At 39.5% G+C, this 18,505-nt stretch overlaps 1 protein-coding gene across 1 annotated transcript in view; it reads left to right on the top strand.

Moving 5' to 3' along the window:
* Positions 1-18,392, top strand: part of LOC143296250 (coiled-coil domain-containing protein 42 homolog) — a 19,211-nt gene extending 819 nt beyond the window's left edge. Inside the window, exons 2-8 of the mRNA XM_076608088.1 lie at positions 239-344; positions 1,395-1,499; positions 2,231-2,316; positions 5,387-5,558; positions 7,785-8,017; positions 11,146-11,230; positions 16,882-18,392. Coding sequence (XP_076464203.1) covers positions 239-344; positions 1,395-1,499; positions 2,231-2,316; positions 5,387-5,558; positions 7,785-8,017; positions 11,146-11,230; positions 16,882-16,977 — 883 coding nt within the window. The 3' untranslated portion in view covers positions 16,978-18,392. The remainder of the gene's footprint in view (positions 1-238; positions 345-1,394; positions 1,500-2,230; positions 2,317-5,386; positions 5,559-7,784; positions 8,018-11,145; positions 11,231-16,881) is intronic.
* Positions 18,393-18,505: the final 113 nt, after the last annotated feature.

Genomic DNA, 18,505 nt, shown 5'->3' with positions numbered 1-18,505 from the left:
TATAATCCCTTGGCTGGGAATGAATCTATGTAGATAGTAATATCAAGTCTTAATCATTGAAGATGATAATTTGTTATTTTATATTTGGCAATATAAGTCCTGTATTTTACTTTGTAATCCCTTTGCTAGGAATTAATCCATGTAGATTATGATATCAAGTCTGAATCATTTTTTTGAATGATTTGCTATTATTATGAGTCTATATTCACCACTGATTGACTGTATAATCCCTCGGCAGAAAAATGCCGGAGAGGGAGGATGACCACCTCACTCCGGCCACTCGCCTGCTGGAGAAGCGCCGGGAAATGGCAGAAGTGGAACAGGCGTTGGCCGCACAGAAAGAGGTCCTACTGCATTTGTTTTCTGTCCATGTCTTTGTCACTGTCTTTGGGCTGTTTGTCCTCATCTTAAGTGTCATCATCATCAAGATCAGCTTCGTTCTGGTTCAGTCAACAGTGCCTTTGTTACATCAGTGTTGCTGACAAAAAAGGGAGAAAAACAAAACCATGCACACTGAAATGCAACACATACTGATACATTTACACTGACATGCACACACGCATGTTCTTGCACATTTATGTTTGCATATATGTGCACATATACAGTTGCATGTGCATATTCTGACAGTACAATATATTACAACGGTATCAGTTGAATGAATATATTTAGGTCTCAATAAATTCATAATGTATAATTTAAGCACCATAGCTTTTATCAGCATGTGTGTGTGTGTGTGTGCGTGCCTGCGTGCATGTGTGCATGTCTGTGTCTGTGTGTATATTTGTGTGTATGTGTGCATGAACATTTGTACCCCTGCACGTGTGTGTGTGTGTGTGTGTGTGCGTGTGTCTGTGTGTCTATGTGAATATTTGTGTGTGTGTGTGTGTGTGTGTGTGTGTGTGTGTGTGTGTGTGTGCATGCATGTGTGCCAGTGCATGTGGTGTGATTCAAATTTATAAACATGTATCTGTGTATCTTCTTCTTCTTCTTTGTTCATGGGCTGCAACTCCCACGTTCACTTATATGTACACGAGTGGGCTTTTACGTGTATGACCGTTTTTACCCCACCTTGAAGGCAGCCATAATCCGCTTTCAGGGGTAGGCATGCTGTGTATATTCTTGTTTCCATAACACACTAAACGCCTACATGGAGGGGTAACACCATGGATGACAGGATTTTTAACGTGCGTATTTGATCTTCTGTGTGCGTATACACGTGAAGGGGGTTTGGGCACTAGCACGTCCGCACATATGTTGACCTGGGAGGTCGGTAAAATCTCCACCCCTTACCCACCAGGCGCCGTTACCAAGATTCGAACCCGGGACCCTCAGATTGAAAGCCCAACGTTTTAAGCACTTGGCTATTGCGCCCGTCGTATCTGTGCATGAAACAGGAGTTCCAGATGAAAATGGAGAGCTTGCAGCAGAGGAGGGAGGAGCTGGAAAGGAAAGAGTACCAGCTGAAAGAGTCACTGCTCAAGTTTGACAAGTTCCTCAAGGTAAAAAGCATGCTTATACCTTGGTTTAAGTAACATTTAATCATTCAACAGTGCGTATAAATCACATATATAAGCAGTGACAAGAAAGCATTAACAAGCTTATTGAATGCTCACATGTCGCACTTCCATTTCAGTGTAATGACTGAGGAACCATATTATTAGCAATATCAAATCACTTATTCATAAACAGTAAATGAAGAAATAAAACAAATGAATAAGCAAGTAAGTGAATAAGATGCTGCTGACTAGAATCTGTTGTGAGAATTGTATTGGCGGTGTTCTCAGCTTTGTAAAGTAGTTTTCTGATTCTGCTGTGACGGATCGGAGAAACGCCCCTCACAAACACATGCAGAGCCATTTAGATGCACGCATGCACACACACACACACACACACACACACACACGTGTGCGTGCACACACACACACACACACACAAACCACAACACAACACAACACAGCACAGCACAGCACAGCACAACACAACACAACACAACACAACACAACACATGTATACACTCATACCTGTGTGTATATGCAAGGAGGTATGCAAATCAGAGGCAGGCATGCTAAGTCACATTCAAAAACACTGTTGCATATTCATAGCACAAACATTAGCAGCATAAGCATTTGTGCATATGTCTATAGTATTTTGAGAGAGAGTGGGCACAAACACGGCCTCTTTTTTTTTAACTTTTTTTTAAAATTTGACATGACTCATGTTTTACTCTCAGGAAAATGATTCCAAGAGAGCCAGAGCGGTCAAGAAAGCCAATGACGAGAGGGACCTAAAAAAGCAGAAGGACAAAGAAATAGAAAAGTAAGTGCAACAAAGACAAATGTATCATACAAATTTTTTTCACGTACAATTCACATTGCTTTCTGAAGATCTCAAGAGGTTGTGCTTATTAGTGTTTAGAAGGAATTAATGAGAGCAATTTTGTAACTCTGACATTAAAATGGTTGGCATTGAATCTCCTTCTCTGCTTCTCTGTGCAGTATAATTATCATTTTGTTAGTTTATATGTATTGTCTTGTTCCTTATATATGTTCATATTGCATGCATGACTGGTTGGGTTTTAATAGGGTTAGACAATTATATACCAATCTGAAAAGGTCAAGAAAGAAATCATAATACTCACACACAAAATAGAATATTAAAATAAGTAGCAACGGAAATCACAGTAGGCACCGGCATTTTCTTATTGTTATTATCAAAGCCTTTCATCACCATCATCTTCATTTTATCTGTTATAAGGTGGGTTCTGCTTGAATCAAGGTATCTCCAATTTATCCCAGTTACAAGAATTGTATACTTTTATCTAGATATAACGTTTTATCGTAGAAGCATAGAATAACAACCAGTTAACATTGTTTTATTCATTTTCTTTGTTTTTACTTTGAAACTTGTTAGACTTGTATCACTTGCTATCATTTATCATTGTTTAGTGGACATAAGTGAATATCAGCACTATTTGTTCTGGAGACATGATTATTCTAATGCACAAATATTCTGTCACTGCTATGAGCTTCTCGTGTGTAAGTTTGTGGAGATTTGATGACTAATAGCATGATGATAATAATTTGCAAACAGGTAAAAATCATAATGGTAAACCTCATAAACCTTTAAGCTTTTTGATGCTGCTTGGGAGTTTTTAAAACTGAAAAATCGTTTTTTCCAAAAATTGATCTCTCAATGTTTACTGTTATTAAAAGAAAAAAAGTGTCATGACTGTTATCAATCACTGGAGAAACCCTTCATTCAACTGTCCCTGTCTTCCCACCGCATGGCAATTTGGGCACCCCCTTTTTATGCCAGCACCTCTCCCACCAAATGCTATAATAGCTGCCTTCCTTCTGTTTGTTTCATCGAAATTTCAAAAGTGGATTTGGTAGAGAAAAATATATGTCAAGTGCCTGATAATTATGTTATCAGCTTCTTCAGATTTCAAAGTAGTAATCCTAAGCTGCAAATAGAAACAGGGAGACACAAAGACATACCACAAGAGTTACGGCTTTGTAAGGTTTGTAACATGTCTGTGATTGGAGATGTGTTTCATTTTATAATGGAATGTCCCAACTATGATCAGTTATGAAATAGATATGTTCCTAAAAAACATTTGTCTCCAAAATTGGTTTTTGATTTTTGTAATATGCTCAAAGGAGGCAAAAAAGTCATTTTAGCTGTAAGTAATTTGATTAGATTTGCAAATGTTGCCTAGCTACACTTTTGGAGTTAAAAGACATTTGTGTTTTCTCAACTTTTATGTGACATTGTTGTGCATTTGGAAATGTTTGTACTGGGCATGAAAAGATTATTTTGCAGTAATCCTCCGTACTCCAATAGGAGTGAAAGAATAATGAAACTTGAGCTTGAACATGAACAAATCTCTACTTTAGAAATAAGAAGAATATATAACAGAAAGAAACAGAATGGTGCCCGTGTAAGTTTTGTGTGACTGTCAACACAAAAACAAACATGGCATGGCATTCACACCCTTATAGGCTTGCAGAAAGAAACGGATCTGTGTGTGTTATGTGTAATGCGTGACTGTCATGTGACTTTGTGTGTGTGTGTGTGTGTGTGTGTGTGTGTGTGTGTGTGTGTGTGTGTGTGTGTTTGGGGGGTTGGCAGTGGGAGGGGGGGTATGTATGAATGTATGTTTGAATGTATGTGTCTATATATGTATGCATTGTGTTTATGTGTGTACATACTGGTAGTTTGCTGGGTACATTTCGGTGTGTGTATGTAACATTGATGTAAGGTGTTATGTGTAATATCATGTGTTTTGCAAAGCACCTAGAGCAGTTTTCTGGATGGGGTGAATATTAGTATCTATTCTTCTTCTTCTTTCTTCTTCTTGCACTTGTTCTTGTTCTTGTTCTTTTTGTTCTTTTTGTTCTTCTTGTTTTTGTTGTTATTGTTGTTGGTCTTCTTCTTCTTCTTCTTTTTCTTCTTCTTATCATCATCATCATCACCATTAGTAGTAGTAGTAGTAGTAGTGGTAGTAGTAGTAGTAGTAGTGATGGAAGTTGTAGTATGAGCAGTAGTAACAGTATTAATATTAGTATCATTAATATGAATTATGTAGTAGTAGTAGTATCATCATCATCATCATGTCAATTACCCCCCTCCTCCTGACAGACTGGTGGAGAAAAACATAGTAGTAGTAGCAGTAGTAATAGTATTGATATTAGTATAATTATTAGTATTATTATTATGAGTTGTAGTACTAGTATTAGTACGAGTATTATTAGTATCATTATCATCATTATCATGACAATATGGACACCATGACAGACAGGCAGAGGAGAAGGTAGTAGTAGTAGTAGTAGTAGTAATAACAGTACTAATATCAGTACCGTTAGTATATTATAATCAGTTGTATTAATAGTACTAGTGTTATTGATTTTATCATTATTATCATGACAATGGCCCCTTGACAGACAGGTGGAGAACATAGTAGTAGTAGTAGTACTAGTAGTAGTAGTAGTTGTAGTAGACAATTATAATTATTATTATGAGTTGTAATTGTAGTAATGGTATTATTATCATCATCGTCATCATCATCATTATTATTATTATTTATTATTATTATTATTCTCGTTGTTGTTGTTGTTGTTCTTATCATCATCATTATTATTATTACTATTATTACTATCATTATTATCATCATGACGGACTGGCAGAAGACGAGACGAAACAGTTGCAGTAGTAAAAGTATTGATACCAATATCATCGGTAGCTTTATTATGCGTTGTAGTAACAGTAATATCGGTATCATTAACATCATTATCACGATGATCATCCTCATCATGACAATCCCTCCCCACCCTCCCCCCCCCACCCCTCCTGTGCCCCCCCCTTACCCCCCTCCTCCAATTAACAGACTGGCAGAGGAGAACGACACGCTGACTCGCCAGAAGGACAAACTTCAGGCCAAGCTGGACAAGTATACGGTGTTTCACCGCTACATGGAGAAGGTGCTGGAGGCTGGGGAGGAGTTCCACGAACTGCGCGACATCATCGCTCGCTGGGACACCCTCACCACCACGCACCAGGTCAGTTTCTGTTTCAGGTTTCAGTTTCAGTTTCTCATGGAGGCATCACTACGTTTGGAGAAATCCATACATGCTGTGCACCACATTAGCCAGGTGGGTGGATGTCTGACGGCAGCGTAATCCAACACCCGAGCCAGGCAGGCCGTGAGTGCATGCGCGTGTAACAGTGTATTATATCACTGAGTGGATTTCTTCTACAGAGGTTTGCCAGAGTACAACACTTCTGTTGCCATGGGTTCTTTTCCAGTGCAACCAAGTTCGTGTCGCTCACAGCATTTCATTTTATCGGCTCTTCTGAATGATAAGTTTCTCAGTTTGTTTTTTCTACTCAAACTTGGGATTCGAACCCCAGACCATCATGGACACTGTATTGGCAGATAAGCGTCTTAAACATTCTGCTTCCTTCCTCATTCTGTCGCTCTCACCACCTGAGATTTCGTGGATGTTTGGGTGTTGGTGTGTGGTGATGGTGGATTTGACAGTGATGGTGTGTGTGTGTGTGTGTGTGTGTGTGTGTGTGTGTGTGTGTTGTGGTGGTGGTGGTGGTGTGTGTTTGCATGTTTGTGTGTCTGTGTGTGCGTAGTGTATTATGCTATGTATGTGTGTTGTGTGGTCAGGTGTGTGTGTGTGTGTGTGTGTGTGTGTGTGTGTGTGTGTAGTGTGGTGTGGGGTGCATGTGGTGTGTATGAGTGGTTAGTGTGGTGTAGTTTATGTGGTGTGTGTGTGTGTGTGTGTGTGTGTGTGCGTGTGCGTGTGTGTGTATGTGTGTGTGTGGTGTGGTGTTGTGGTGGTGTCTGAATGTGTGTGTGTGTGTGTATGTGTGTGTGTGTGGTGTGGTGTTGTGGTGGTGTCTGAATGTGTGTGTGTGTGTGTGTGTGTAGTGTGGTGTTGTGTGTGTTGTGTAGTGTGTGTGTGTGTGTGTGTGTGTGGTGTGGTGTGGTGTTGTGTGTTGTGTAGTGTGGTGGTGTTGTGTAGTGTGTGTGCGTGTGTGTGTGTGTGTGTGTGTGTGTGTTGTGTAGTGTGGGTGTGTGGATGTGTGTGTGTTGTGTAGTGTGGTGTAGTGGGTGTGTGGGTGTGGGTGTGTGTGTGTTGTGTAGTGTTTTGTAGTGTGGGTGTGGGTGTGTGTGTGTTGTGTAGTGTGGTGTAGTGTGTGTGTGTGTTGTGTAGTGTGGTGTAGTGGGTGTGTGGGTGTGTGTGTGTGGTGTAGTGGGTGTGTGGGTGTGTTTTCTGTCACTGCCACATTCCATTTGTCCTGCTTGTACGTCTTGAGTTTAGTGCCCTGCATCGTTAATTTTTGTAGCCATTCTTTCCATATTGATTTAATTGTTACTGCTCTGGTCCCCTGTGCAAAGGAAGTAGAGAATATTGTGAATGCCGATTATTATTATCATCATCAGAGAAAAAGAAAAAAAATTGAACGGTGGCCAGGTGAAAGATTGTCCATCTATGATGTCAGAGACTTTGGATCCCTGGCCTAATTTTCACACAGACCTTGATTATCTTCCTCATCCACTGGTCATTGTGCTATGGTCTTGGTGCTCATTTGTCATGTGATACAATGAACTTAAGTCCTGATGTAGCGTGGATTTAGAACACAGTAAAACTAGTTTGCATCAGAATTTATGATGACATCGGAAGCGTAAAACATTTCATTCAACCAAATCCATATTCCAGGGCTCAATGCTCGACTTATATCAGAGATTTAGATAAACTTACGCTTGGGCCAGCAGCAAAGTGAGAGCTGTATGATTGATAGTTTGTCCTCTGCAATGGAATTTCATATACAGTTTAATCTTTTGTGAAAGACTATGAGTGCAGCCTTTGGGGGCTAGTTGGCCTTTGGGGACCATACCAGTGCCGACTGTCTTAAAACCCTCTTGGCCAAGAGTGTTGGGAATGTAACGTGGGCAAGACACTCTCCTCTATAGTCAAATTCCAGATCGCCCAAAGAGTCAGGACAGCAGTTGCCTCCTCTGCTGTTAATATGGTCACAGCAATGGTCATAGTGGGACATCGGCATGACTGACAGTCATATATACCATAATTTTCAGACTATAAGGCACAACATTTTTTACTCAACTGTGACCCCTGCGTCCTGTTGGCTGTATGCTCTCTATCAGTTATCATAAATGTACTATTATTGTATATAGTCGGGGCACCAGTTGCTTCCTCTGCTGTTCTGATTGGTCATTGTCGGAGCCTGACTGACTGTCTTACATGTTCCAGGACCTGTTGGAGCGAGACCAGAAGAACCAGGAGGTGATAGAGAAGCAGCGACAGGACCTGATGAAGTACCAGGAGGAGAAGAACAACGAGATCCTGGGCTACAACAACAAGCTGTCCGGGCTGCAAACCCGGCTGGATGATGCTCAGAGCGAGGCCGTCCACTGGGAGTCCATCTGGAACCACATCAAGAACACCGCCGCCAAGAAAACCTTGCTTCTGGGCCGCATCAAGATGTGAGTGCAGAACAGACTGTTGTCCATGAAAAGTTTTGAAACATTTGTCGGGTCGTTTTTTGTGTCTTTTTTTTTTCTTCCTTGATTTCTGTCCAAAAGCATGTTCCTTCCTAAAAAGCATGTTTGTCTGGTTAGAAAAGAATTTGTCTTTGTCTTGACTTGTCTTGTCTTGTCTTTTCTTATCTCGTCTTGTCTCGTCTCGTCTCGTCTTGACTTGTCATGTTTTGACTTGTCTCATCTTGACTTGTCTTGTCTCATCTCATCTCGTCTCATCTCATCTCATCTTGACTTGTCCTGTTTTGACTTGTCTCGTCTTGACTTGTCATGTTTTGACTTGTCTCATCTTGACTTGTCACGTCTTGACTTGTCTTGTCCTGCATTGGCCATTTAAGCTTCCTATGCACTGAAAATAGCAGTTGTTAGGATGGAAGGTGGAATCAGGTTTTATTTCCTTCCCAGCTTTTGTCAAAATTTGTGGTTGATGAAATTGAAAAAAACACCACCGCTGTGAGCTTTGTTTTCAGACAACAGAGTGAAGTGGGTTCAGACCAGTGTTTCCAGATGGCAGGGTGCTGATTAACAACAGATCTGGTGTTCCTTAATCTGAATTGTTTTGAAAATTAGATAGTATGATTCATTTAGATTTGAATTTGTAAAAAGTTGTCTTTCAAAAGATAATTGGTCATGTGGTGCTAAGTTTAGTTGCTTTTTCATATGTTTCTGCATGACATGAAGAAAGCTATTGTTTTTGTTTCTTTTTTTTTTTTTTTTTTTTGCCTTTGTTTTCATACAACCATAATTGTTGTATTAATCATAGTTGGATATTTTATAATGGGAATCTGTTTACAGCTTAGTCTTTTGTGAAAGACTATAACTCTCAGACTAGGAGGCAATATTGCACTGGCTCTTAGTGCTGCAGCCTTGGGGGCTAGTTGGTCTTTGGGAACCATCCCAACACCGACTGTCCTAAATCCCTCCTGGCTAGTAGAGTGGGGATGTAATTTTGGCCAGACACTCTCCACTATAATCAAATTTTTGCCAAGATTGTCTGCCTCCTCTGCTGTTCTGATGGTTATAGTCGGACTCGACTGACTACCATTGCATATTGATCAATGATTGACAGGCGCTATAGCCGAGTGGTTAAAGCATTGGACTTTTAATCTGATGGTCCCGGGTTCGAATCTTGGTAGCGGTGCCTGGTGGGTAAAGGGTGGAGATTTATTCCGATCTTCCAGGTCAACATATGTGCAGACCTGCTAGTGCCTGAACCATTGAGCTCAATAGTGTGGAGGGGAAGAAGGGAGGCCGGCTGCACACCAGCAGGCCGCCATCTTGCTGGAGGCTACTGCCTGCTGCGAACACCTCTCCCTCTCTCTCTGAGTCACTCTAATTAAGCTGGCAGTTCCGTTGTGGCTGAAAATTACCTTGGTTTTAATGTGTACAAACAACTAGACAAGAGACAGAGTTGAGAGAGAAATTGGTTACTCAGCTGTAAAATGTTAACTGCGACGAAAATTTACAGAAGGAAGAGAGAAAAAGAGATAAAGGTGATGGCACACACACACACACACACACACACACATACACACACACACACACACGTACACACACACGTACACACACACACACACACACACACACACACACACACGCTGTTTTTGGCTGTTGTTTTCTTGTTTGTTTTGTTATTATTGTTGTTTTTGTTTGTTGTTGTTGTCTTTTGTAGGACCTCCAACCTCCTTGCTAATTTGTCCCACTTTCATTTTTTCCTCTCTTTCTCTCTCTCTCTTTTTTTTTTTTTTTTTTTTGGTCTGTTTTTTGTTGTTGTTGTTTGTTTGTTTTTTTGGTCACACACACACTGACGCTGTTTTTCGGTGTCTATTGTGGGGCCTCCAACCCCTTATTTTTCCCACTTTCTATTTTTTCCCTCTACTTTGTTTCTGGATTTTTTTTTCTTTTTTCATTTCTTTTCTTTTTTTCTTTCTTTTCTTTTCTCACTCTTTTTTTTTAAAGTCTTCTTTCCTTTTACATCCATTCATGCACAGTTCTTTGTCTGCTTGTCTTTCTATTGATCGGCAACATTTGTTGACTTAAGTTTGCAATTTGCTACATGAACTTTGTCTAAAACAAAGTTTTTTCGTATATAAAAATTATTTTTTAAATTTTATTTTTCATTTAATCATCTATTTCTTTTTTTGTGTGTGTTTTTGTTTTGTTTTTGTTTTTTTTGAAAAATTATTTACTTATTTAATTATTTCATTTTATTTCCTCCTTATTTATCATTATTATTATTACTAGTAGTAGTAGTAGTATTTTATTTCCTTTTTATTTTAATTTTCTGCCTTTGTTTTTATTTTTTATCATTGTTATAATTTTATTTTGTTATTATTTTTTAAATATTCATTTACTTCTTTTTTTTCTTTTTCTTTTTTTTTTTTCTCAAGGCCTGACTAAGTGCGTTGGGTTACGCTGCTGGTCAGGCATCTCCTTAGCAGATGTGATGTAGCATATATGGATTTGTCCAAACGCAGTGACACCTCCTTGAGCTACTGATAATGATACTGTACAAGACAACAGAGAGAGAGAGAGAGAGAGAGAGAGAGAGATGTCAAACATAAAAGATTGTTTGTTTGTTGTTGTTGTTTTTTAACTAATAGTATACTTTCCCATACATGTTGTTGCAGTTTATTGCCAAACGACGATGAAATACTTTGATGAAAATGTCTACACACTGCTACTGTCCAGCAGTGAAATGTACCCTGCCAGCCTCTAGCAAGATGGAGAACCAGCTGCCACATGCAGCGGCCTGTTTATTTTACCATGGCTGACACTCCTTCCCTTACAGCTCAGTGGCCTGAACCTCCTTCATGTGCCTACGCAAGCAGAAGATCAAATGCGTCACGTTAAAGATCCTGTAATCCATGTCAGGGTTCAGTGGCTTATGGAAACAAGAACATACTCAGCATGCACACGCCCCGAAAACACAGTACGGCTGCCTACATGGAGGGGTAAAAACGGTCATACACGTAAAAGCCCACTTGTGTACATGCGAGTGGACGTGGGAGTTGCAGCCTACGAACCAAGATGAAGAAGATCAATGATTATGTCAGCTGTGTAACTGTGTGCAGGGCAACCCACAACCTGTACCAGCTGGTGAAGAGACATCAGAAACAGGCAGCCGCCTCAGAGGAAACAACAGAACAGTTGTCGCAGGTAGACTGCTCTTTGTGTGTGTGTGTGTGTGTGTGTGTGTGTGTGTGCATTCATGCGTGCGTGTGTGTGTGTGTGTGCAACACGTTTCTGTGTTTTATGATTTGAAATTGTCACTAAAACACAACTACAAATGTCAAAAAATAAAAACCACTATAATCCATCATGCACAATTGTCTGACACACAGCCTTTGTTCTCTATTATAGATTTCCCAGAATATTATGAAGTGAATGTCTTTCATATAGTATATCTAGAACATTATTGAAATATGTTTTAATGGTGAGACTGTAAGTGTGAAATATGAACTGCATATGAAAGCATCCTTTCATTTTCTTCTTCCTCATTAACCATCAAGCATTCCATTGAAAGAATTCAACACCTGAATACAGCAGTATGGATTCACATTACTGACTTATGTCTACCCTAAAATTTGTTTTCATTCTGAAAACTTGCTCAGTGTGGCATATTTATTGAATATCAGAATCTTCCTACAAAGTCTTCATTGAATACAAGTATCATTTGTCACTAACAAAGTAGTTTACAACTGTGTTTTTTTTCTGATTCATTCAGTGTTTAATTGATATATCTGCTTTGAGATGAGAATACTCCTTAATATTTAAACCCATGAGTGCATGTTTGACACCTATGAGACAGTAAATATTAGTTTCATATTTATATGATGGACATGCTGAGAGTATGAGTGTTTCAGATCCACAACTGTATTTTGTCAAGCCTTAAGACAGTTGTATGTTATTCAAATACCCATTGCTCACTAGAGAGGCGACAAAACATTTTCATTTTGCATTCATGATTCTGTGGCTGACAGTTTTACAGCAGTTGTATCATTGATCCATGGTGTTGGGCTTGACAGACCACAACTGTATCCCACGTCTGCAAGTGAATGATTGAGAGGCTAAAAGGTGGCCGTATTTCAGATCCAGAAGAAAGGGACAAATGCTGTAATTTGATGTACTTTAGATACATTGCTGCATAGTTGATATAGCACTTGTATTTAAAAGCCATGGTTTCTTCTCAGGATTAGTGTACTTTTGGTAAGATCAAATATTTCTAGACATTGATAGACTTCAAGAAGACATTTTTCACATCTGTAAGAAACTGATATTTACAACAACAGAAGTAAGTTGCATTTCACAGTGTTCACATCATTTTACCATTTGAAAGGTCAAACTCTTTGTTTCACAATCCATTACATATATTGTTCTGGATTGCTTGCTTGCTAGTTCATGACATGACAGGCGCCATTAGTTCAGAAGTGAAACGCCAAAATTATATCGTCATGTGCAAAGACAACTGGATGGGAAATGAGAGATAGCAAGCTTGAAAGTTTGGTGGTGACAGAGATTGTCTCCCTTCCCTCATACTCGGCTTTCTTCAGTGGTGATCAGGGTGGAGGCAGGTGTCTCCCTTGAGATCCATGTTCACAGATGCTTGACTGCATGGGTAACAGTCTTGAGGTGATTTCAAATCTAGTATTGCATGACTGACAAGCTGGAAATTCCTGGTACATGGTGCGGATCCGTGACTGTATGGTTCAGCTTTTTGGAGATATTTTCCGGTTTCATGACTGGTTGACAATCTTCAGATGACTCATCCAGGTCCATGGTTGTGTGGCTTAGTGCTTGGAGATGAAGATGCCTTGGCAGAATGGGTCTTCTGAACCAGTGCTCACCATGCAGTGATCAGGGTTTGAGGCCCTGTTTCAGCATGGTGTTGTGTCCAATTTTCCTCCCTCCACCCATGGGTGTATTTGTATTTCTCTTTTTATCACAACAGATTTCTCTCTGTGAAATTCAGGCTGCTCTCCCCAGGAAGAGTGCGTTGCTACACTACAGCGCCACCCATTTTTTTGTATTTTTTCCTGCGTGCAGTTTTACTTTTTTTCCCTATCAAAGTGGATTTTCCTACAGAATTTTGCCAGGAACAACCCTTTTGTTGCCATGGGTTCTTTTATGTGTGCTAAGTGCATGCTGCAACGGGACCTCGGTTTATTTCTCATCCAAATGACTAGCTTCCAGACCACCACTCAAGGTCTAGTGGAGGGAGAGAAAATATCGGCGGCTGAGCCGTGATTTGAACCAGCGCGCTCAGATTCTCTCGCTTCCTAGGCGGACGCGTTACCTCTAGTCCATCACTCCACACGTGATGGTGCTGTGTCCAGTTTTCCCCACACCACCTGTGGGTGTATTTGAATGGGTACGTGACTGGTTGGGGAAGGTAAGCAGCACAAAGAGAGGAATGGGCCCAATGTCCTATGTCCAGCACCAAAACACGGTGGATATGAATTCACTGCACTGGCGGCCGTAAAAGGCTGTGGGACCTTTAACCTTTCACCTTTAACTTGGAGATGACTCTTTCAGATCCATGACTGCTTGGCGGACATGCAGTGCGTTGTCACAGAGATGGCGCAGGCAGATTCAGGGCACGGCACTTCATCCACTGTGCTTTAAACAAACGCAGTTCGTTAACGCCAGCGTACATCCCTTCTTGTATGACTGTGGCTCTGTGTGTGTGCATTTCAGTCACTCTCACTCTGAGTTCCTTCCGTCTACTCCCCTCTCCAGCCTCCTCCAATCTGCCATTTCTCGTGTACTCTAGATTTTCATTACAGGATTAACTCCGGAAGTTTCAGTTTTTTTGTCAGTGGTTTTGATTTTAGTATGTTGGCTTTGTGTTATTTCATTTTCTTTATTTTCTATTTTGGGTCACATCTGTTTGAGTGATGTTCTTAGTTCTGTCAAATAGGTTTGATTTGAGTATTGGAATAAGGGCTGTGATTTTTATTATGATCAAGGTTCGGTAAATTCATTTGCAATTTCTGACTTTTGGGGTTGAGCTGAGATGTTTACAGTCAACTGATTTCGCAGTCATGAATGGAAAACAAGTTACATTTTCTTCCTTACACTTGTCTGTTTGCACATACGTATGGACATGCAGACACACACACACACACACACACACACACACACACAAGCGTGCACACACATATGCACATGCACAAGTATTCATGCATGCATGCATTCACACACAAATATGGATGCACACACACACACACACACACACACACACACACACACACCCATAATAATGTACACGTGGCATGTGTACTTGCAGCAAAGTACAATAGTGTAACTACATGCATATCAAATGTCAGAAAGCTAAGTATGTTCTTATATACATATATATTTTTTTTTAATAAGAAATTTATAAGGATATAGATGTAATGATTTACTCTTTTTCTTCTGGCAACTATCAGAATATAGCATTTCTTCCCATTTTTGTTTTTGTTCCTACCTTTATTTGATTTTTCTTTTCTACATCATTAGGATGGGTTTGTTGTTGGTGGTGTTGTTGCAGGCTGTCGTGCTGAAGTATTCCTTTTGTTCTTGACCAAATTCCCACACATCATTAATTATCTTGTTCATGGAGAGGGACCAAAACAAAAAAGGCCGAAAACTTGTTTTTGGTCAATGAGAGCAGCATGGGTGGCTTTGACTAGATATTTTGCAGTCATAAAATGGAAAGTTTCCTCTTTTGATGTTTCTGTTGATATTGTTTGTGTAAGTGTGTTGATGTAGCTGTACCGTTAATGTCAAGCTGCCATACGTTCTCATTAACATTTTCCGTTTCAGCTGATTCAGTGAAATTAAAACTGCTGTTCCAGTCTTTAATGATGCTAAATAGAATGTTACTTTCTGAAATATTTCATAACTCAGATGCTTTACAGAATGTCACTTTCTAAAGTACTTCATAATTTTGACACTAAACAAAATGTTCACTTTCTCATGTATTTCATTACTTGCTTGGCAGCATTTAAAAACTTCTTCATCTGTTTTTTTTTTTCTTCACATTTTTATTCTCATTTAACATTCCAGTAATTCTGTTTGCAATTTTCAGGGTTTCCTTTGTTGATTTGATTTTGTGTGTGTGTTGATTTGTTGTCAGTGACGATTTCAATGTTGTTGGCAGAGTTTTCTGCATGTTCATATTTAGTCTCTTCCGGACACACAATTCATTTTGAACCAGCTGTTCAGTTTAATACTGTATTCTTTGTTCTTGTCCACTTTTCTCTTGTCTTTTACTGTGAATCTTTTCCTCTTTGTGGCACTTTTCTTACCTTCCCAGTGCCTCTCTCTCTCTGTCTTCTTCTTCTCTCTCTCTCCTTCTGTGTCTCTCTCTGTCTCTGTCTCTCTATGTCTTCCTGTTTCTGTCTCTCATTGCTCATTCTCTGTCTCTGTCTCGGACACTAAGTCTTGCATTTGCGCTCTTACACATCTGCACAATATACATACACACACACACATTTGCACACACACACATCACACGCACATTCGCACACACACACACACTCACATATGCAAACACTTGTCCATGTGTACATCACACATGGACATATGGGGAAAAAGAGAGGGAGAGTGAGGGACATGTATTGGGGTTCAGAGAGAGGGAGTGAAGAAAGGGAGCAATTTTTATTGACAAGTGTGTCAGTTGTTCATTCGGTATAGCTTTTAAGATTCCTACAGCTTCAATAGAACGTTTAAACTAATAATGCTAACATTTCAATAATTCTACTTTTATCAGGTTCAGTTTTGGATATTCACAGTCAAATTGTATTTTTTAAAAAATTCTTAAAATTTTTTTTTTTAATTAAAATTACAGATGGTTTACTTTTATGTGCAATGAATTATCAACTATTGTGAGTCTGGTAGATGGGTAGTTGTATAAGTGACAGCTTATCATCACTATTCTATTATTTGTTGAGACAGATTTCAGTGAGACTGTGATACATGAAAAACACCCATGTAGTCATGTATGCATTTGCTGCACACACGCACGCACACATGCACGCACACACATGCACATACACACACACACACCGACCACACATAAACATGTTTGTGTGTGTGCACCCTATGTACAGAGGCAGAAATGGAAGAAAAAATAGATTTTATAATCGTGAGAAAAAGCAAAAGGAAAAACAGAAAAAACAAAAACAAAAAAACTGCGAAGTGAAAGAATTTTCTTGTGAAATATACTGACTGACTGTTCACTAGCTTTTAATCTTGTTTGAGACCATCCTCAAATTTCTGACCACTGTGGATCATACCTGAATGAAAAATGATGGAAAGGACATTGAAATGTTAGGGAAAGGTAGTATCAATCAGACATGAAATTAACCCTCCCTGCCTCCCATCCTTCCTCTCCCACCCACCCCATCTCTTGACAGGTTCTTGCACCATATATCCCCATGCAATACCCAACAAATGAAATCACCAGTCAGAGTGAAACCAGTCTCAAAGAACTAGACCTTACAAACGTCTTACAGCAAGACTTGAAAGCCAGTGAAACGTACATATTTTTTCAACGATACATTCCCCTTCAAATTTTTACGGTATGGAATCAGGAAATCATTAGACATTTTCAATATAAATCAAACCAGTGGAATGAGGAATCATTTAGCATTATCATTATGCGTTAAAACCAGTGGAATGAGGAACCCTTTAGCATTCTCAATCTAAGCCAAAACCAGTGAAAATCAGGAATCTTCTAACATTCTCAATACAAATCAAAACTGGCGCATGCACATGTCTACTATCTTAGCACGTCTGATGTTTTTTGTTGTTGTTTGTTTCAGATCCAGACCTTTGTACAAGACCTGAACCAAATCACAGCAGAAATCAAGAGGATGGAGATGACGGGAACCTCCATCGTCGCCCCCTCCTCCAGCTAACCTCCCTGGTCACGTCGTGCCCGGACTTTGTGTCGCTCTGTGAAACTGGACAATGGTGGTTTTTTTGTTGTTTTTTTTTTTTTTTGAAACACCACACATGCCACTGGTGTTGACTTTATGTCGCCCTGTGAAAGAGGGTTGGGTTGCATATGTGTGATATTTATGCAGTGCTAAGTTTGCTGAGCATTAACCCTTTGACTACCAAGGAAAAGAAATACAGTAGAAAGTGATGTTTCAGGTCATGAATCGGTATCCAGAACAACCGGAAAAAAAACAAAAAAACCCAACAAAGAAACAACCCAACAACAATAACAACAGATAAAAGGGTCTGGAGATATACCACTCGAGATCATAAGTGTGAATTTTCAGCCTTCCAGATTTTATTTCCCTTCTTTTGATGACGTCATCGGTGACGTCACTATACCTCTAAATAAGGGCATGGCAGTGAAGAGGTCAGGGATGTTCCCAAGACCATGGAATTTTGCAAGGAGTTAGGAACGTCTAAATGCTGCACACAAACTTAGCCGGCGCCGTTATAATCGCTCATGCAAACCAGGCCTTCGACATTCTGTGAAACACCAGACCGTCTTCAGCTTTGTGTGGGTTCTGTGAAACTGGACATTTTGTGAAACGTGAGACGTACGTGCTGCTGATGTCACTTTCCTCGTTCATGCAATGCTCACTTTCCTTTCCCCTTCTTGTTTGTCAGTCTTTCTGCTGATCCAGTCTGCATGGTGTTTTTTTCTTTCTTTTTTTTCTCGTCTTGTTCCCCAGCACTCTGCACCCCTTCCTACCATGAGTGACTTTTCCTTCGAACAACGCAACCTTCACTGAACCAATGCCCTAGCCCTGAACAACTTGACGTTATGGGCTTTTTGCCAGTAGATCGTAAAACTCAACTCTGCTTCCACTGTCCCTCCCTCTCTCTTTTTTGTCTCTCTGTCTCTCTCTTTCTGTCTCTATCTTTCTGTCTTTCTCTTATCTTATGCTATCTCCTTTGGGAAGTCTCTAAAAAAATTTTAAGTGATATGTGAAAGAACTGAAAAGAAAGGAAACTGTTTAATCTTTTCTTTCTTTTTTTTTTTTTTAACAGAAATCTTATAAAAAGGAGAGCTTGAGTGAACTGATAATAGAGGAGTTGAAGAGAATGAAAAAAAAAAATATTGAGAAGTGTGTAAATTCATGAAAGAAAAAACAACAACTCATGTATGTCATGAAAGAAAAAACAACAACTCATGTATGTCATGAAAGAAAAAAAACAACAACTCATGTATGTCATGAAAGAAAAAAACAACAACTCATGTATGTCATGAAAGAAAAAACAACTCATGTATGTCATGAAAGGAAAAAACAACAACAACTCATGTATGTCATGAAAGAAAAACAACTCATGTATGTCATGAAAGAAAAAAAAAACAGCTCATGTATGTCATGAAAGAAAAAAAAACCCAGCAATTCATGTATGTCATGAAAGAAAAAACAACAACTCATGTATGTCATGAAAGAAAAAAACAACAACTCATGTATG

This window comes from Babylonia areolata, chromosome 21 (genome assembly GCF_041734735.1).
Source record: "Babylonia areolata isolate BAREFJ2019XMU chromosome 21, ASM4173473v1, whole genome shotgun sequence".
NCBI classification, from domain to species: Eukaryota; Metazoa; Mollusca; class Gastropoda; order Neogastropoda; family Buccinidae; genus Babylonia; species Babylonia areolata.
This window is presented reverse-complemented; position numbering and strand designations above follow the sequence as displayed.